The 21889-nt window shown below is 42.9% G+C and overlaps 1 protein-coding gene across 1 annotated transcript in view; it reads left to right on the forward strand.

The window, feature by feature from the left end:
- TMEFF1 (transmembrane protein with EGF like and two follistatin like domains 1) overlaps nucleotides 1-21889 on the forward strand; it is a 579610-nt gene that overhangs the window by 504008 nt on the left and 53713 nt on the right. The window contains exon 5 of the mRNA XM_078687711.1: nucleotides 17937-18033. Coding sequence (XP_078543837.1) covers nucleotides 17937-18033 — 97 coding nt within the window. The remainder of the gene's footprint in view (nucleotides 1-17936; nucleotides 18034-21889) is intronic.

Genomic DNA, 21889 nt, shown 5'->3' on the forward strand with positions numbered 1-21889 from the left:
ATGTATTCTCTGCAATTTATGCAATTAATAAGAAATTAAACTGTCAACTAAATGTTCTTTGTACAAAGACTGTGCATAGGTTATTTGGGTTTCTAACGTGTAGCAGGGATAGTCAGAGATTATTTACAGAACATCAGATTTTGCTTTTATTGATCTTTATCGGAACAGCTGAGTTATTGATCTGTGTGATTTGGACTTCCAGTTACTATCCTATACCTTTACAGCTTCGTATTGAGGGCGGTGTATTTAAACTTGATTACTAATTTGTAAGTTGTTTACCAATTCCTGGTCCTCATTGGGGAGCCAACAGTTGACACCCTAGTCTCCTCACCCCTCAATGCAATAAGCGAGGTTCAAGGGGATATATTTAAGACATTGGAGAGTGCAGAGGTCCCCCCTTTTGGGTTTAGGCTGAGGTTGAAAAAAGGTATGAGTTCTGAGGGGGAGCAACACAAAAGAAAAAGCTGGCCACCAAGGTACTTGTGGAGGTAGAGTACATGGAGAAAGTAAAAGAAGGGCAGAGGTAGAATTGAAGACAAATGTTTACCTCAAAACCTTCTCCGATAATTCCCATTGAAGAAGGATGTTCCTTGCATGCTGACCTTATTGAGCTTTGCAAAGTTGTCCAATATGTTTGAGCATATTATTGTCAGGCCAATCGACAGAAACCAGTCACTATTAAAGAACTATGTTCATATTTTTAATGTGCATTCCAATATTGTTTGGCCCAGATGACAAATGCTTTGTGACTTTGCAAAATGTTGGTTCCATATGGTTATTTTCTTTGATTTAGATGCAATAATTTGTGTGGGAGTATTGGCTAACTAAAGCAATATTTTGTTTGAAATTGTTGAAACATATAATGAGTTTACCCTGTCACTTTATATACCACATGACAAGAAGACAAACGTTTATCCCAATGCTTCTTAGAGAGTGGCCAGTCTGACATTAGCAACTTAAGATTTGACACATATGCTAAAGCTAAATAATGTAAGGTTTAAAGAGAATGGTGATTTCTGTAACCTATAGAAATTGACATGTTACATGGCTAAACAGGTTACAATGATATACTACTACTACGATACTACTACGACTACCACCAATTGTAGTAATAATCATAATAAGAAGAATGTGATTAAATACTGAAAAAGCTCCCTGAACCCAAACACTTTCGTTGCCGCAACGTCAATGGAGAATTTTTCCACGTGGTATGGGACTACCCAGTTGTAACAAGGTATTGGTAAAGCATATTTACCATGCTCTCTAGGGTCCTTGGGCGATTGATAGGCCCTCACCATGATTCCCACTCACAGGCATTCTCAAAGATGTAGGGGCAACCGCAGAGACCACCCTTTGGTGGGGTTTGGAACAATGATTGCCAAAAGAGACATTGCCAAGTACTGGAACTCTGAAGGCCCACCTCCCTATTTGAATGGTGCTCTGGCATAGACTGGTGCGTGCAGGGCCGTTTCTAGGTGTTTGTCTCCCTAGGCGAGAATTAAAAATGCCGCCCCCTCCCTTTTACTATCATCACTCTCTCCCCCTGTCATCCAAGCTAGAGAGGCCCACCCTCTACTGCCGAACCCTTCTATGTTACTCTCATTTACTATTAGGAAACACAATCACAGCAGTCAGTCCTGCAAACGATCTCAGCCAAAAGGCCCAGGCCAGACCGTTACGGTAGCCATACGCTCACAGAACTATGTCCAAGGATGCCCATTAGAGCCTTGTGTTTAAATACCACCGAGGCGTCAGTGCACCTCATTTTCAAAACCAGAAACAACACAAATAGTAACTTGCACCATCTTCCAAGGCCAGACCTAGTCGTTTTGCCAACACTTGTTTTTTTAATTGAGGCACCTGAAATAGTTATCATCTCCATTGTATCCAATTAATAGAGACTGATCACAACAATTAAAAAATGGCCACGTCAGGGAGATTATAGTTCATGATGCTCAAAATCTGCGTTAATCAGAGACAATGGCAAGACGTTAATAAAGTTTGGCGTACAACACAGAGTTAACTACTTCTTGGCACTGTGAATAGAAGTTTTTGACAAGCATGTGCATCTTACCGCTACGAGAGTAATCCTTACCAGAATTTGGGCTGGTGCAAGGCAGAATGCACACTTCACCATAGTTGACAAGTGGTTCCATGTTGTGGAACACCTTCAACCAATCCTTGGTTTGGGGCCACCTGCGTGTTGCATTCTGGGATTTGTAGTCTTTTTTTACCAGGGTAAGCAAAAAATCCCAGCGTGGACATTGACGTTGGCCTAAATAGTCACTACCAGATGACGGTATCTGGCATGGCACTAGGCTAGTGGTCAGTTTTTGTTTTTTTGACTGAGTTATATATAGAGCGATCTTGACCCGAAAGTATGGGGTATCAGAGCACTTTACACGAGCACAAGTTGTGTTACATCATGAGGACACATTAATTTTTGTTAGGCACGATCAGCCTATTATTATGAGAACGGGTGCAAAGTTCACTGAGCTGCCAATATTTCATCCCAGAATTCCGAAAGAAAACAATAACCATTTGTAATAGTTTGAGGCATGTTGAAGATGAAGCCAACTTAAGTGCAAATCTTTAATCATTCAGTTGTTAAGCCATTACCCAGTTACCAGTAATGAAATGTGTAAAGGTTATATGTGATACTTATAGGAAAAGAGGCAATCTCCACGCAGTTACTCTGCTAAACCTTCCAACAATGTCTTCAAAAAGGTACTGAGCGGTTAAAAAAGAAATTACTTTTTTTATGATGGTCAAATGAGACAAAATTTACTTTTTTATTGAAAAACATGAGCGACATTGTCTGTTGACATCCGTTCTCGTTGTGCGTCGCATGTGCTGTGTTGACAAATGCCAGGGAGTGAGCACCAACACTGCTATTGCAGCCTTGGGCAATTTTGCGCCTTCGGTGTGCATTATGCAAACAGGAATCATATGAAGGGTATTTGATTCTGTGAGGAGAAATGAGTAAACACGGTCTGCAGGGTCTGTGCAGCTCTGTGCATGGTATGCAGACTGCGCGCAGGTGGTCTGTGGCTGGTGCTGAAGATGCACAGCCCCGGAGTGGGGGTGCATTAAAGTAACAGAGGATGGTCCCCTTTCAAGTAGAGGGCTATCAGCTTCCATCCTGCGTTATGTTGCATGTTATTTGTACAGCGCCTGTGAGGTTATAAGGACGCCTCAAAGCACTGAAATCAGTTCTCACTGCACCCCTCTCTGAGCTCTCAGTGTTTAGGAAAGCCATGGCGAGCGGTTCAAAACAATCTACATTCCCTGCACTGCCAGCCCCTTCTCTTGTACCGGCCGAGACGCTGCTTGTTTGGGATTCCAGCTCTTTTCGCATGCATTAGAAAGAGACGAGGGGCCCGGGGTGGGGATTTGGCGCACGTCGCCCTCTCGGCCGGATCCGGATAGAGACAGTCTGCACCCCCTGAAGGGTCCTCAGAAGCAGGGCCGTTTCTACCATTAGGCAAGACTAGGCGGCCACCTAACTTTACATTCGTAGATCACATTTTTTTTTTTAAATCCCCCTTTTGCCGCCCTAGCCCTTTTGCCGCACTAGGCAGCCGCCTAGTCTTGCCTAATGGTAGAAACGGCCCTGGGTGCGTGAAGCATGAGGAACCGATCTATGTGACAAAGGGATGCCTTCGGAAACATGCCAGAATATGGGGGAAATTATGTGCATACTACGGCCTGTGTTAAGTTGTCTTGCTTCCTAATGATGTGTGGAATATGGAAGCACAACGTACTTTGCTGTGACGGTGCTATGTGCATTGTTTTGTCCTCGTTTGCAAAAACAACATTTTATATAAACATTTTTTAAAACAGCAAAAATGTAAAATACTCCGAGCCCAATATTGTGAGGCAGTGAGTTTTAAAAAGATAAAAGAACTACTGAGTACTTTACTTTAAATTGTGTTCCTGGATCCAGAAATAGCAGTACTCACCACATAGTCTTGACTTCTGATCAGAATCGTCCTTTTGTATGCAAACAGGGGCAGTATCAATTGCCTCAGGTCCATGTAGGGCCCTTATTGAACCCTCTTGTTCAGTGTCAAGGAAACTCCATGGAGTTTTGAAAAGGGGTTTTTTCTGCAAACTTGAGTTTACGGCTAGAAATTCCTTTTTACCACCCCTCCATTAATTAAAATAAGTACCAGTGAGTTAAAAACAGTAAGGCTTTGTTTACAGGTCTAAGAAATTGCAAATCTTCTGCAGCAGGAGCACATATGAAGGAAAAACTAGGTGCTAGATGTGCTCCATTCCCTGACCCACACACCACTGAATTGTGTGCTTGTGTTAATGTTTGCCTATTAGCATGTGTAAGTGTACTTTTGTGTCTCTCTTGTATGCATCCTATGGAGAACATATCAGGGCTTTCTATAATGACTGCACACTGTGGATTGCACATACGTTGCTCCTGGGTGTGCCCATTAGGGCACACGACCTGGCTGTTTTTGACCAGTTCATGCATGGGCTGCTCTTCAGTCACGTCTGGGTGAATGCTAACAAGCAAAGTCTGAAATCAATCTGAAACTGCTAATGCTTGATGACATAGGGGTGCATATAATTTGCACGAGTTATACAATAAGTTGTAGCCTGATAATGTTTGACTCATCAAACTTTAAGTGTCTCTCTTGTATAGAGTCTTTGTTTGTGGGCCTGTATGCCCAATTATGAGCTTGATGCCCGCGAATGTGTGCTAATTACCAAGATATAGCTCATGAGTATTCTTGCAAGAGCTCTCGCTATAGTTTAGTTTCTCCTGTGCATGCCAATAGGTTACTCCTTAATGCCACTAGGCAGACTCCTAACATACTTTACAATGGCTGCCTGTATCCAAGGCATGTCCATTGGTTGCTCGGCTTTTACTCTAGGTGGACTCTATGGACCTTTTACCTGGGTACCCAAGGACTTCTGTGGGTCGCACCTGGAAATTCCCTCAAAGGCATTCAATATGGCAAAGTGCAGGTCTGTCAGTTACTGCTCCTCGCTCCTCAATAGACGTCAATTGATACTGTGACTGGCTGTATACAGTGCATGACCTGTGGCTCCAGACAGGTACTATATAAAGGATATGCCATGTCTGCCTGTATCCCATAGGCTGTTTCTTTGTCTCTCCTGAGTGAATTCTGCAGAGACCTGCTCAATAGGGCACAACATTAAATCAGATTACCTTGATTTTTATTGAAGTTTTATATAGCGTGAACTCAGCTTAAGGGCTTCACACAAGCGGCAGTTACACAACACAAGGCCAGGCTCATTTTTATAGCTACATGGAGATTAAGTCATTTGCCCAGAATCAACGGATGTTGAGCAGACACCAGAACTTGAACAAGGTTCCCCAGTTCCAAGGTCAACCCGCTCATGCCATAACACCACATCCTGTCCCGAATTGTATATCTCACTTCTTTTCCTTCCATTACATGCCTAGGAACAATGACCGAAGTCAGGCTAAAAGCAGAACTCTGGCCACTCATGCACTGCATCAAAACACTTCCCACTCATGCACCTGCAATTCAACACTCTTGCAACCAAGCAATACCCCCACGGTGCAGCTTGCTACCCATCCACTAATGTGCTTCAACATGACAATGCAACAAAATATGTGGGACTGCATTTGTGCGCTAGTGTCAGAGATGAGTGGAAAAGAGATGTCTAACACAGAAATAAACCTCAGCCATGTTAGTCTGAGATTTTGTGATGTGTGATCCCAGCTTGAAGAGCATGGGAAGGATTCCTCAATATGCCCTTGTGTGTAACAGTACGATGTGCTGTAAGCCAATAGAAACCAAGCACCGATTTTCTTCTGTAATTCCATGCCTAAAAAAGTTCAGTCCAAGCCTATGCTGCAGTGGATGGAGAGTTCATGCAGGGAATAAAGAAAGAGCAACATGAAAACTATTAGAAAAGGCTGCACACTTATCCTCCCACTAACATATAGCTAGTAACCAGTCATTGGGATAAATGTGAAGCTGGGTTTGCCATCAGGAATTCAGCATTAGAGTCTAGAGCACAGTATGAAAATCAAGCAGATTGACCGTACTAAAAGCCGGAGCATTACACAGACTTACATGGGATATATTTAAAATGAATTTCCAATCCAAAGAACAAAACTAGTTCTATGCGTTGAAAGGAGAAAAGCTCCTGATGTTGGTGTACTTATTTTCCTGAAATTAAATTCCACAAAAGGTTAATTTGTTGGTTGTTTCTTCCACAGCTTCTCTTTTTGGAGAATATGTGTTGTACATGAAAATAACTTTTTCACTGAACTTGTGATCTTTGTAGAAGTGAAGATAGACAGTTTTCCAAATTTCTAAGTGATTACACGTGGGGGGCTCAGGGGAGCAGGCTGTATTTTTCCCACGTAAATCTTTTCTGGATTCACATGCTGTGAATTATTCTGCCATCTAGTGGTTGGGTCTGGAATTATCCACTATTTTGTAATCCTTCTTCTATGTTTTGTTTTTGTGTTGTTGGACATCGACAGACACCCCATTTGGTGCATCCTATGGTGTTGTTCTCCCTCCTCCGGAAGCTCCCACCTTTGGTCGCCATCTTCAGATTCTTTCTGCTGTTGGGTCTGAATGCTTGGCTGAAGGCTCTCCAATACGAGGAAGAAAAGTAACAGACGTTTGAGAGAAGTTTGCCGAAAGTTGCATCAAAATTGGAGAAGAACACCGACAAAGAGTTAATGGAGGAGAAGTTGAGAGGGAAAGAGACGATTTTTTCCTTAACATTTTTGAGAAATGCCTGAACATGGGGCTGCCTGTGTGGCCTAATAGAGAATATTCCTTTCCAGTTCTGCTTAAATTGCCACCACAGAGTCTTGTAGAAGGAGCAACACCGGGTCTGCAACATCTGCCTGCCAATGGAACATCGAAGCAAAGACTGCAACACCTGTGCCGCGTTCACATCGAAGAGACTGAGGGTGAGAGAGAGGCAGAGACAAGCGCATCATACCATGCATGGGCAAGGAACAGCTGCGTCACTGAGAGATCTGGATCTGCCGAGCTATGAGGAGGAAAATATCGCTGCAGGTGCCAAGAGAGAAACAACGAACACTGACTTGAGGATCATCGACTTTGAACCTCATGCAACCAAGAAGACACAGGAGGTATGAGAGATGCAGAAAAAAGGGCAAGTGTCCCAAAATTCGGGCTCAAGGGCAGGGCCAGACTGGGAACCACAACCGGCCCTGGCAAAGTGCTCGGCGCCCCCCCCCCCCCACTCAGGGGGGGGTGGTTGGAGGGGCCGCCAAGCTCTTTGCAGGGGCTGGTTTTCAGCCGATTTTGGTACAGGGCCGATTTTGCAGCTATGCTGCAAAAATGGCCCTGTAACAAAAATGGCCCCAAGGGGCCCAAAAATGACCCCACCCGTGCGGCGCACCGGGGGATTGCCCAGTGCCCGCTATGGCCAGTCCGGCCCTGCTCAAGGGCGTTGAAAGGAGCCTCATCGTCAATACACTTGCCATACCGAAGGCAAACCCTGAGAGAGGGAACCCCTCAGATCCCTCAAACGGGACACCGCAGCAGGAAGATCTTTAAAAAATCCCAATTCATTGAAGGACAGTCAAGGGAAAGATGCTTTGACGTCGAAAAAGGAGAGCTCTTGAGAAGAACTTAGAAGCTCGACGACAGATACATCATTGAAGGATTCTTCAACATCGAAGGGAAATTTGATGTCCAGCCTCAATGCCAAAGAAAAGTAGGTGGGAATTGAAATGAAAAAAGGCGCCTCAATGCCAAAATGGCCTCATTACTTCAAAAAAGAAAATAATTTCATAAATCAGTATAGGGGTTTTGACTACTACCAAACACTTTGATGCCGAAATATCAGGGTGAGAAAGTTGTCGAGGGGATCAAACCTACTTTAACACCAGAGCCTCAGGAGGAAGAAGAGAAACTTCTTTATAAAGAGGTAAAGGAATAACTAGAATGCATGTATCAGGGCTCAGGTAAATCATATACACCAAGTCTCAGTGGCAAGACCTGGAGACAAACTCCTCAGAGGAAAGGGTAGACTCCTATCCGTCGAGGCCTTCACCTTTGAATGATATTGGCATGTACAACCAAGTTATCAAAAAGGCTATAGATAAATATGGAGTGTAGCTGGAGGAACAAAAACTGCAGTCTTGTTTCCTACTGTAGGCCCTCTTATCATCACAAGCCTGGGACCAATTCCTGACAATGCTTCCAAGCTTGCTAGACCAAAGAATGGAGGCTTTCAAAGAACCCGCAACTTGTAGATTGTGATTCCAAGGGCAGAAACTAAATACAACTATTCACCCAAGGACCTAGTATGCATCAAGGGTACAATGCCGGCTGATTCAATCATCTCCTCAACAGCACAGAAGAGGGCCAACATCCTCTCAATATCAGGACTGCCTACTGTAAAGGAGAGCAAGAGGATGGACCTCATGGGTCAAAAATGTGAGCGTAGTGCAGCAAACCAGTGGCACATCGCAAATTCGAATGCTCTCCTGAACAGACACACCTACCAGCACTGGGAGGATATGGAGGAGCTTATGAAGCACCTGTCAGATCAGTACAAAAAGAGAGCTGCACATCTGGCAGAAGATGGCAAAACAATCTTCAACAAATGCCTTAACTCGGCATTGGACATAACAGGGACCTCAAATTACCAGATGATGATGGGGATCAACTTACGCCATCACTCATGGCAGCGAATTTCAGGATTCAAGTCGGAGATACAGCCAATGGGGAGCGGTTGTTTGTGAGCATGGTGGATGACACCATGAACCAGCTCAAGAAGGACAACGAAACAGCAAAGTTCATGGGGGTATTACAGTTTAGAGGAGGTTATCAAAGATGGGGCACTGACATCACTTAGACCTTCAGGAAGAGGCAGCTTCCATGCAGGACCATTACACCAGGCTTTCCGGGAAAGCAGTCAAACACCAGCACTCCAACAGCACTGGCAATACCAGCAACAAGGACGACAGTCCTTTCGTGGAAGAACACGAGGAAGGGGACAGCCTCACAGGGAAGGCACAACCCCCACCAACAAGTGACATCCTGAAAAATCACAGCCTTTCACAAACATTTACCAGTGAGAGGCAAAATGAGTGATCACAGCCACTCACATAAAACACCAGTGGGAGGCAGAATAAAAAACCTCCTCCAGTAGTGGAGGAAGATAACATCAGACAAATGGATCCGAAACGTAATTCAGCATGGATATTGCATAGAAATGGACACGATTCTTCCAAGAAGGGGATCAAAAAGGAAGGTCCATTCAAAGGAAGAAACATCTCTCCTACCCAAGGAGGTTGAGGAATTGCTGGAAAAGAGAGCATTAGAAAAAGTACCAAGAGAGGAGATCAATAAGGAAATTACCTAACATATTTTCTCATCGCAAAGGTGGCCGGTTCGCCAGGGCTAATTTTAGACCTCAGATTTATAAACAAATTTGTAAAGACACAAAGATAAAAAAGAACAAACTTTCAGGAAGTCATCCCAAAATTGCGAAAGGAGATTACATGGCAGCTATAGACCTAAAGGATTTCTACTTGTGCATCCCAATGAATACAAAACACAAAAATGCAGCTCTGGTTTGTGGTAGAAAAAAACTAAGTAGAAGTTCAGAGTACTATCTTTTGGGATAAAATCAGTGCCAAGAGTTTTTAGAAAGTGTCTAGTTGCAGTGACAGCTCACTTAAGAAGACAAAGCATACATGTCTATCTGTACCTGAACGACTGATTAGTAAGAGCAAACCCACAGAATAAGTGCATACCAGCAGATCATCTTCCAGGTAAGGACAATATAGTAGCAGACAAGCTTCATGCTCCGACAAATGGGAACTAAATGAAATAGTACTCAAGAAGATCTTTTGGAGTTGGGGAACACCAAGAGTAGATCTAGTCACAGCACCACTGAATGCAAAATGCCAAAGTTTTGCCTCCAGACAACCATACCACCAATCCATGGAGAATGCACTGTTACTAGACTGGTCATTGATATTTGTGTATGTTTTTCCCTCAGTACTGCTATTACACAAAGTGATCAGCAAATGCAAGAGAAGCATTATGACACTAATACTAATTGCCCTACAAAGGGCGAGGCAGACATAGTTTTCAGAGATAATGTATTTAGCTCAAGTGAACATTCTGAAATTACCAACACAACAAGATTTATCGTCATTAGAAGAAGGAAGGGTACCACACCCAGAACCAGAGTCTTTGAGCCTTCCAAGCTGGCTCCTGAAGACTTAGAATTCAGCCATTCAAAGCTACCAGAAAACATATTTGCTTTTCTAAGAGAAGCAAGGAAGCCAACAATAAGAAAGTGCTACATTGCAAAATGGAAGTGATACTCTGCTAGGCATCCTAAAAAAGAACTATTAAAGGAAAATACAACAGACTTTACAGTCTTAAGATAACCAGCACAACTGATTGATTGCAACTTAACATATGCCTCTCTAAAGGTTTATTTAGCGGCAATCGCGGATTACACAAGAGTTTACTTAGGAAGATGCTTCTTCACAGCTCCAGTAATAAAACAATTTCTGGAAGGGGCAAAAAGAATTGCACCACCTAGGAAAGTACCTGCACCCACACGGAGTCTAAATGTGGCACTCACACAATTAATGCACCATTTGCACCAATGCACAGGGCCTCATTAAAGATATTCACCCTAAAGACAGCATTTCTGGTGGCCATCACATCTCTGCTTCGGGTAAGTGAGAAACAAATACTCACAGTTCAAGAGCCATATAGTTTTCAGTCCCAGCCTCCCTAGTTGGCTAAATTATGTGGTCTTGAGAAATCAACTTTTGCATTTATTCCTCTGTCCCTATTGTTTCTCTAAGATTTTGTGCATTTAGAATAAATTTAGCTGTTAGCAAATTTGTGGTGAAAAAAAGTAATCTGAATTAGAAATTACGTCGGGGGAGGGAAGGCAGACAGGGCTTCTGTCCCCTTATCTGACTGTATGTGTGCACCTTGAAAGAGACATACAGGAATAAATAAACATAAAGGGTATATTCCCAGGATTGCCCTGAGCATGGTTTTCGTTAACCCATTTAGGGAATGTTGACAGCTGTAGGTAAGCAACCTTATTGGTATCTCTAAAGATGACGTGCCATTAAAGCTGCATTGTGGGACTCCTCTTCTGCTGCCCCCCTCACCCCCACCCCTCCTCCCCACGCCAGCCACAGATCGGCACCTATTTCACCCTTCATAGATGCTGACATAGTGGGATACAGACCCCCTGCCCGGTGGCTTGAGGTTTCTTTAGGCAGATAGCTGCGACCAGCAAAAAGCGTGACATTTGGGGTCCTTCGCCAGCTGAGCGTGGACGACGGAACAGACCACCCACATGGATGGACAAGAAATAGGGAACGGTTCGCCACCCCAGCGGTTCCTGCCAGCCCATGACACAGGTTAATCCTGTAAGGTTAGAGAGCCCTGCTTACACTGTATTTTAAGTGCAGACTTCCTATCACTGAATTCCTTTTTTTTTTGTAAAGATAAATGCCCGTATAATACCTGTGTGTTTATGTAGCTCGAAGAGAAACTGGAATGCGTTCAAAGAACGAATCCTGCGTTGGATCAGGTCATATTTCTGCGCTCATAATAACATTTTGTCAAACAAAACGAAATGAATATTTCATTCCCCCAAAGCTCGGGCTCCCCGCGTGCGCAGGCTTCTTGGAGGTCCATGTGGTGACGAGGCCTCAGTCATTAGTGCCGTGCCCCGTGTGATGCGGTCTTATCAGGGCACCACCTGTTGTTTGCCCTCACCGCATGTCGAGGTTACCCGCGGGTGTCAGCTGTGGCCTCCTGTCAGGCTTGCATGAGCATTAACATTTTAAATCCTTGACATTTACCCTCATCTAAAAATACCTGTTTTGCGCGTTGGAGGTACCTGGCAGCGGCAGTCTGCCTATTCTCGGTCCTCTCTTGTGTTTTTAAACGCGAGGGATGCCAGCCTTCATTTCTGTTTTTCGTTTCTCTCACGTTTTCCTTTCTACGATGAAGCTCGGATCTGGCTGCTTTTTTTGAGCTAACCTTTTGTTGCGGACTGGTGCAAAGCTCGCGCTCTCTATAAGTAGCTCTGATTCTGTTGCTGTGATGTACCAGGACGAGCTTTGCACCCAATAGGTTTCTTGTGTGTAAGGCATAGCTAATGTTATGGGGGGGGGGGGGGGGGGGGGGGAAGCGTCTGCCTTGATGGCGGAAGTGTCGGGGCCTGATTCAGGGGAGGCTACTGTAATCGAACGTCTGCCAAACAAATGGTGGAAATTCCGAAGTATCCTTACTGTTCTGCCCAACTATTCCGAGGTAGCCATTCTGATAAAAGCATGTCTACCAGATTCACTTTGTGAATATCAGTTGAGTGGTGTACACCCTAACAAAATAGTGCTGTTCAGGTCACCAGATTTTGAACTGCCAATCTACATCATTTTGGAGGTTCCTACTCCATTTAACACTGAAATGTAAGCCATGTCGGTCTTTAAAACAATGTCCATTCATTACCTCTAACCTTTGAGCATGTATTTCACTGTGTCATATTATTCAAGCTGCAAGTCAATGATTTAAAAAAAAAAGTTTTAATACTATTTTTAGGAATAGTAAGAACAGAGCAGTAAGTGCAGAATATTGCAGATCTCACGTCAGACGTCATGGTACTTGACATTCTGGGCTGTGTTCATGAACATAAACCCATTCCCTCCCTTGGTTCAGATGCTCTGTCCATCACCACCCCCTTTTGTACCGCTTTGTTCGCCCTAAGTTGGCAGGGTATGCCCAGACGTGGGTCCCTTGCTCACTTTGCCACTGGATTCAAGCTAGCCCGGCTGATGACGGCTGATTAGCCAGAAACCGGTCCCAGGATGCTTGTTTCCGGTACAGGTAAGACATGGCTTGGCAGTTCGGGCTGGAATGTTCCCATGAGGCACAGGGTCAGACCGATTTGCATGGCCATGTCTGAACTGGGGTGGCGGAGTGAGCTAAAGAATGATGATGGATTAAACCCAGATCACTTGACTGGGGGTGAGTGCTTGCAATGTTCAACACTCCGTCCATCATCCCCTTTGGTTTTGCATCAACACGATCTTAGTTGGTGCCATTCCGGTATAGCACCGCTACAGCCCTTAAGGAGTCTCACTCTTAGCAATTGGTTGGATCCCAGCACAGCTGCAATAAGGGTAATCACTGTCAGGGCCTTATGCAGTCAGTGAACGAATATCGTTGAGGGGGCACTCCTTTCTACTATTCGAGTTAGTCTGCCATTGTTGCTGCTGCCTGCTTTAAATCTGTTGACCACTTCGTCCCAGCGATTTGATATAGGCTTTTTACAAAGGCCCCTCCATTCTTCTCTCCAGAGAACCCTAACCTCTAGATGCAGCACTCGTTCCTCCAGGCGTCTACTGCGGGAGGTGTGTGTGCCTTCCACCTCCTAGTGTTGGGCCAAGCTACATGTCACTGGTGAAGCTGAACGCTGAAACCAGTCTAGGGTGGCTTGTGTTCCAGTCTAGAAGGGAGCTGGCCTGGCAGTTCATTCTCAGGTGTTTCTATTGAAGCAGGACCAGGTCTGACTTGTATGTAGCTGATCCCTATTTGGAAATTACAGTGAGCATTGGGCTAGAATGTAGACCCCATAACTACTCATGGTTGAAATTAATCCAAGTATACCAGAAATCATTTTTTTATTCCTTATATTATGGCATCATTTGCTTGGCGCCAAACCACACTTACTCTTATTGCAGTCATTTCTTGACTTATGAAGGCATTTCTTATATACATCAATAACATCATTATCTATATGCAACACTTTTGTCTTAGGCGTGGCGTCTGGTGTGACATGGATATCAATGCAAAATCTGTGTGAATATGTATGTTCTGTGTACCCTGAGCACTTGCTTTGCTGGCTATTCCTATTAAATATGTCTAGTGTGAGGGAAAGATCTTCTGTCTCTAGCCTGAAATTGAAACACCAGAGCAACGTTTCATGTTCCCATCCAGCTCCTTCCCTCATTGAGGCTGTTTTCAAAAGACTCCTACAGCACTGTCTGTAAACACGGTGTCATATTAGCCAGTTGCTTTGAAAATTGTTCTCTAAAATGCAACATTTGGCTCCTACGTTTCTAATTGTTCCTTGGAGCAGTCGCAGCCAGCATGGCTCGCGGGTGAGGGGGCGGGCACGAGCAGATTCACGGGGCGGGGGGGTTGTGCGTTTTTTTTTTTAAATTAATGAAAAAAAAATCTTACCTAGAGCCGGGTCCTGCGTCTTCTCTGCTCTTGCTCTCCTGTCTTGTTCAGGAACAGGAAGCAGGCAGCAAGGTTCCATCACCTGACCAATACCAATGCTGCAATGCAGAATTGTGATTGGTCTAAGTGCTGTAACACGGGGCTCAGCCAGGGGCTGGAGGGGTGGACATGTCCTCCAAGCAGGCTACAATGCAGCCTGCATGGAGAAGGGGAAAGTGTGCATGACAAACAGTCTTTGCGCAGTCAGGAGTGGGCAAACAACTCCTCCCCTCCCCTGCCCTGCTCAGAGAGCAGAGCAGCCCCGGCCACCTGACCGCCGCAAGGCAGCAGGACACAAAACATAAAATGACAATAACTCTAATTTATTGTCACTTTATGTTTCTCACTGCTTAAAAGCAGTGGGGCGACGCTCCTCCGCCACAGCAGAGGAGCTGCCCCTGCCTTGGAGTAGAACCTTCCCAAGCTATCCAGGGCGAGAAGGGAAGGAAAGCTTGCTTCCCTCACTGGCTCGGTCAGTTTAGGGAAGGGGTCTATGCTGCATCAGTCTGAAAGGTCACCAGCTGTCACTGTCTGCATTTCGATCTAATTGCAAGAAATGCTGCTTAGCATGTAAGAATTTTCAGCGCTGCAAACCAAACAGAATTTCGCCAGATGCAGTGCTTTCCAAGCAGACTAAATACCAAAGTGTACACCTACAGTCTCAAACATGTGTGTGTGTGAGTGAAATATGCAGAATTGCCCTGTCTCTCCCGAAAATTAACAACAAGTGATAATCACTGGGGAAGACATCCCTTAAGGATAAGAACCCTCACTCACCCGAAGGTGACATGCTTCATCATATGGGTCCTCCTTACCAGTGTGGAAAGCCTAGTCAACACTGGGAGCTGCTACTTCGGGATTTAAGGAAGGAGCTCAGAGATGTTTTGTTTGGTAAGGAGCATTATCCTATATGTGAGATGATGGGTGTAGTAAGGTTTGCAGCGCTGTGTGAAAGAATAGGATTGTGAGTTAAAACTGCCTAGATAGAATCACTAATTAACTTTATTGATGTGTACTACCTGACGGGATTAAAATGAAACAGCACAGTGGTATGGATATAGAACCACTGTCACTTAATGGTCAACATGTTTCAGCCTGTTGATCAATACTCATGTATCAGCGGCTTTCTTCAGGACCAGTTTTTAAACGTGCTATTGCTGCTGCAACTGTGTGGGAAGTAATAAAGTTTTATACAACACCGGTATTCCTGCTTTTCTTTCGTTTGTCAGGTCATACCCAGGTATCTATGGATAAAACAGAAGTAACAGGAAAAGGGGGTAGTTGTGTGAGAGAGAGGAACAATCATGATAAATCATAAATCACATGAAAACTTGAGCATTGTGCATTGTCACTATGTCACAAGCATACTTATGCTTGTGGCTAGTCATAAGCAGAAGGGACTTACCCTCAACTGTAGGATCGCCCTGCCTCACCTCTGCCTGGCAGGCTGCTTGGAAGGAGGCCCCGCGCTGCGGGAAGGAACATGAAAGGGTGCTTAAATTAGTAAAATTTCTACACCATTTATTCTTCTAAACCCTATTTACTCTGTAGGACAGGAGGCCAAGATGCACCACTAAGTGTAGTCAGGTACTGGAGCCTCTAGTGTGAGTAAAGCAGATATAGTATTCTATCTTACTGTTAACTTAAAACAGAAAGTCTACTATCAGAAATCAAAGACTTGTTAGAGGTAAAAGGTTTTCCCTAGCTTGTCTCTTACCTTTCCGTCGGTACCTCGAATCAAACGAGAGCTCGCCCCGGGAGGTACCGAACGGTAGGCAGGCTCGTGTTTAAATGCTGGCCGCTTGATTGTCTGCAGCTGTGTGCGAGAAGGGGTCCTTCTATTTTTGGCGGTCTCAACAAACGCCCGTATTTTGATTGCGCATGCGTCTCTGATCGTATGTTGTACTCTGCGCATGCGCTTTTTGTGATTTTTAGTAGGAGACACTGCTTCATGCACATGCGCGCTAGGTCAGTGTCGGTACTTCGCTACTCCCCGTTGGAGAAAGCGAGAGCGCTCTACCCGTGTATAGAAGGGCAAGTATTGCGAGAAGAAATGTACTACGGACCTTTTCTATACATTTGAACCCGATGAAAGTCGGCACGTGGTATAGGCACATCCAATGGTGATCTCTTAATGTTGTACAGAGGCTTAAATTCTTATAAGAATGTATGAAGTCTTCTAAATTAACATAGATAACTCGAAAACCGCATCGGTTTTGAGATATATAATGCGTGTCATCTAGAGCAAATGATATTAAATTTGTGTTTGTGTTACAAATGTATATGAACATAGATAGCTCACAGGCCGCATCAAAATTAAGATTTATAATGCGTGTCATATGGAGAGATATTTAATTTATGTTCGTGTTTCAAAACGAAGTGCACGTTGGTAGTGATGCGTCACTAAACCTCATGTCTACATGGTTTCAATATCTCTTCTAAATTTGTGAAGAGGTAGTGGGTACAGACCTTCTTCTCATTCTGCACCCCAATAAAACTACCATATGGACAACCATATCATTTCACAGCCCAGGTGTCTTGTTATGTTGTAGACTTCAGAGGTAGCGTATTAGATAGAGACCCAAGGTATTTCAGCGTTTAGGCCCATTGTGTCTGTTCTAAGTTTATAGACCCACTGTTGTTCCTTGCAGAATAGAAATCTAGTGGGATCTGTCAGATGTGGTGGAATCCAAGGTTTTTCTAAAACCACCCAGTGAAGATCGGTATCTGCATAGCCTTGGTTAAGAAAGTGGTTGGTCAACTTGGTTGATCGTTTTCCACATCTAATCGTGCTCTTATATTCTTTGATACGGATTTTAATTTTTCTGGTGGTCATTCCCACATAGCGAAGATGACGGGGGCACCATATCAAGTAAATCAGTCGCTCGCTGTTACAGTTAGTATGTTTCTCAATCTTCCATGGGCGAGGGGTGCCTATGTCAATTTCTAAAGTTTTCTCAGTTTGGGGACAGACTGTGCAGGTCCCGCATGGGAAATGACCTACCACAGGAGGCATATTCCATAATGTGGTCTGGGACCCAATGTTCTTGATGCCGTGTGGTCGTGTATGAGGGAACGTACGCCCACAGGTCTATAAACTTTCCCTTCTGACCCCCAATCTACGGTAGTGTTATATTGCGCTTTCCAAGCAACCAAAGAGGCAATTTCCGAGCCCTTTTCAATAATTTGTCATCCTCACTAGTTGATGCTTTAAGAGGGCTCTGCTGTACCTTGCCTTATGAACACATAATCTGTCAGAACAGAAGAGAGATCTGCAGATAATATAATAGTATATTAAGAGATGGCTCCAGAAAGACGTTCTAAAAGAGCATTGTCGAAAAAAGCAGGAGATAGAACCGACAAATCGTCACAAAGTAGAAGGTAAAGGGATGGTAAAAACTACGTGAGGAATGGACTGAAATGCATTGTCAGAGAAAAGGCATGATATCAGAAAACAAATTATGTTTGCTGATTTCAAAAGATGTTGTTTTTTGCTTTTTCTCTCATAAATTGTCCCCAATGTTCCAATGATTGGAATGTTACATTTTTCCTAACAGTTTTATTCTCTACCCGAAGTTGTTTCAATCTGTTTATGGTACTTCTTTGAAGAAAAATCTTTGATTGGCAATGCTGATTTCTTTCATATAGAATATGAAGGCTCGGGGACAGAAGTTCATCGAAAACCTTCGAAATGTGGTGTCTGCAAATATGGACGTGAGTGTGATGAGGATGCAGAAGATATTGGGTAAGTTCAAGGAATCATCGGAGATTTCACTTATTCATTTGAGAGTTCAGAGTGAAAATTAATATTTTGAAATTAAAGTGCTTTATCAGTCATCTTATATGGTGGGCCTTTTTCTCTAGATATAGTGAATGAACCTCTGCCAGGTGATAAAGTCATTGGCCTCTGCTACCACAGCAGGGTGGTGGAACTCTCACCCCATTCAGAAATGAGCCCAAAAGCCCTTATTTTTGCCACCCATAGATGTTTTCAAACTTTTTGAATCCATCCCCATCTCAGTCTTTGCATCATCGTGTCATCTAGCGCACAATATATAATCAACGCGGTTTAAGTTCCTGATTGTCAGTTTCAAATCTAGCCTGGACCTCACAGAAACCATCTCCTTCAGCTATATTTGCCAAGTGTTTTACTCTCAAGTCCTCTCTACTTTATCATTTCAAATCTTCACCCTGCTGCTACTGCAATTTCGTTTTGTTCACCTCCTTTCATTCCACTGCAAAGCTATACTAGTGAACTAAAATGCAAATCACTAATGAATGCCATTTAAATAGTGCTCTAATCTATCTCCTTGAGACAAAAAGAGTCATTGATCATCGCCAACCCAGGCCTTAGAAAACAGTACCATTATGTAACTCCACTATTTACTGAAGTTTTGCTCTTTTTCTACCCTTCTTACGGCCTTTCTCCTGTTACAGCTTGAAACTACTTCTATTACGTTCTAACGGTGTGTTCTACGGATTATGTACATAACTTGTGTTGGAAACCTACATTTTCTATTACATATTGACATAAATACAAAATAGGTAGTATATACCTCCGTAAAAAAAATTTGGGGGACGACTTTTTTAAAAATAGCAGATGTGTTGCAGTAATGATTTAATGATTCAGGAACCAAGAGACGTACATGCTTCGTTTTGGGGATCAAGTAGTCTTATAGAAACAGAAAATAACTCCTCAGAGCAACCCTACCTTCATTTTCCAAAATGGCTGCTCTATAATAATGTGTTTTAGCCATCATATTGGTAATGTGTTTTAATATTGTTTTTGTTTCAGGGTTTCCATTGATTCAAATTTGTTAACATTAGCAAAGCAGGTGGTAGCAGAGGATCTTTACCTCCTGACAGAGTGTTGCTAACTACAAAGTCTGAGGACTCCTTCAACTAAGAAGAATGTGTCATATGCCAAACTATTAAGACAGAAAAGCTAACATCCACTGAGGCTGGACAGGAGAGAGTTTGAGATGCTGCAGAAATACGACAAGACAAAGTTCACAAAGATTGAAACTGATGGGTGAAGATGATCAAATATTGTTTTCATTGTGACAACAAGTGCTACAATTCGTATGCAATGGAAAAAAGCCTGAAAAAAATCGTAAAAAAATAGCATTAACCTGTGAATCACAACAAGAATCCATATCTTCTGAGAAAGTGATGACAAACAAATGCCCATCTACTTAGAAGATCGATGGCTACCCCTCGTCCACCTCCAACAACTGATCAAAAAGCAGAGGATCTTCAATGTGTTATCTTTAGTTTTGCCAGGACAAGGGCCAAAGGGACTGACAAAAGAACAATGTACAGAGTATGTGATTCTCAAAGAGCAAACATGCTTTTATCTGCAGCTAGTTTCTTCCAAGATGAAGTTTGTTTTCAGCCGAGTAGCTAAACTATACAGCGAGGTGAATGTATGCCCACCTGAACTGCATGTCTTTATGCCTTCCAAAATATGAATGTACAGGTAAATTTGCACTCTTTGAAAAAGCAATTGAAGTTTTAAAGCCACTCTTGAGTGCTGGCTATGGGTTTACACTCAGTGAGATCAGAGAAATAATGGTCAACATTGATGAAACTGTATTTACCCATAATAATCAAATTAAGGTTTTTCTGGGTAGAACATTCAATGACAGAATTAGTTTTTGTTTGTCTAACAAAAAGAATGAGCTACTTATGGTGTTCTCATCTGATTTGGCTCCTAAAGTTCTTGCTACCAAAATATGATCACAGGATGCAGTAAAATCAGCAGGTACCATTTTAAGAAATGTCCTGAAAGATTTAGATGTTGGACTTGATGACAAATGTTGTGATGCCTCAGAGCTCCGCAAATCATGGAAGTCAACAAGAATACCTGATGTTGTCAATAATTTTTTTACATCATTGCTTAAGATGAACAAAGCAAAACTGTTACAAACTAAAGTTTCTGAATTTGTAACAGAAACTGACAACATTTATGAAGGCTTTGAAGCCATTAAGTGAAGTCAAAGACAATCCCATGAATCATCAGGCGTATACGGTGCAAATATACTGTCTTTTTGTCAAATCATGTTTTATGAATTACATTACGGCAAAAGAAAACTCCACTGCACATGATGACTACCCACGCAATCTCTGACAGGTGCAAAAGTAGAGAGCTAATCACTTCAATTAATAGAATTGGCGTATCAACAAGTTATAATGACATAGTAAGGAACAGGAATTTGTTATTAGCTCATGCTGTAAAATCTTGTGAATCCGACAGCGCATCACTTCCAAGTCACTTTACCAGGAACGGATTTACAATTGCTGATCTTGATGATCTTGATTTTGAAGACAGCTCTTCTTTGTCTGAAATATCCAGCACCCATGATACTGCCATGGTGCTTTTTTAAAACTGTACCAAAGAAGTAGCTATTGGAAAATAAGCTGTGTCAGCTGTAGGCATAAACAAACAAAACTCCAAACTTATAACACAGTTGCCTTGCCAACGTGTGCAAAATCCCTTCAAGCTATCAACACTTCCCAGTCTACCAGAAAGTTTCAAAGAGGCTGAGGACATTGATCTTCCTCTACCTGATGCTGTGGCCCACAAAGCTGATTTAACTGAATTTATCATACTGCTTATTCGGTGCGGACTGAAGGATGAAAAAAAATCCAGTTACTCTGTCGGCTGGTATTCATGTTCTGATCGTCCAGAATACTGTCACACTGGAGAAGGTTGGGTTTTACCACTAATACCATCTCTAGTCACAAACTGTGCAACAGTATATACAGCTCTAAAAAAGCGAATTCCAAAATGTGCATGCTCAGCTGGAAGACAAGCCTGTCCTGCAAATGTTCTGTGGTAATGGTGTTTTATGTATTGTAGCTGATATTTTTATGAGCAAGCCAGTAGAATTGTTGTGTTGTGCAAAACGTTATCTCAGTGGATGTGGAATAGACAATGCACTTATTGAGTCTGAAATCTTTGGAAGCAAAACTGACCAGTCAGTATTGTGCAGAACTTGTTATGTTAGTTTGTTACAAGGTATGCTCATCATATTTGAGGCTATAGAATCATTACGTTGGAATGCTTTTTGGAGCAAGAATGACAAATTAGGTTTTGCATATATTATCTCAGAAGTGAACAAGGCACAGGGTGCACTTCATTCAAAAGACATTAATACAAAGCTAGGCAATGTTCAATACACTCAGTTCAAAATCAGTAAACCTGAAAACCAAATTTGTAGAGTTTGTCAAAGAATGTGAAGAAAAAACAGAACTTTGCAAGCACTGGGGAAATGTTTTTTACATATGATAGCTCTAGTGAAAAACTTGGTACCGCTGAGCAGGATGGTGATTGGGAGCTGCACGTGAAGACTGTGGAGTCACTTATTACTGTGTTTCGCAAACTCAATTGCATAAACAACCTGTGATATGGGTTCTGGTATTTGGAAAGAGTGAAGAAGCTGAAGGTGTCAAAACCATACCACTACAGAAAATTCATCAAAAGACATTTTGTGGTGAAACACAGAGAGGGAAAAATTAATGTTGTGACTCCAGATATGAAACTGAAACAGACGATCCAGAGATCAAAGAAAAGCTCAGAAGGAATTGTTGGTCAGACA

This window comes from Lissotriton helveticus, chromosome 4_1 (assembly GCF_964261635.1).
Source record: "Lissotriton helveticus chromosome 4_1, aLisHel1.1, whole genome shotgun sequence".
NCBI classification, from domain to species: domain Eukaryota; kingdom Metazoa; phylum Chordata; class Amphibia; order Caudata; family Salamandridae; genus Lissotriton; species Lissotriton helveticus.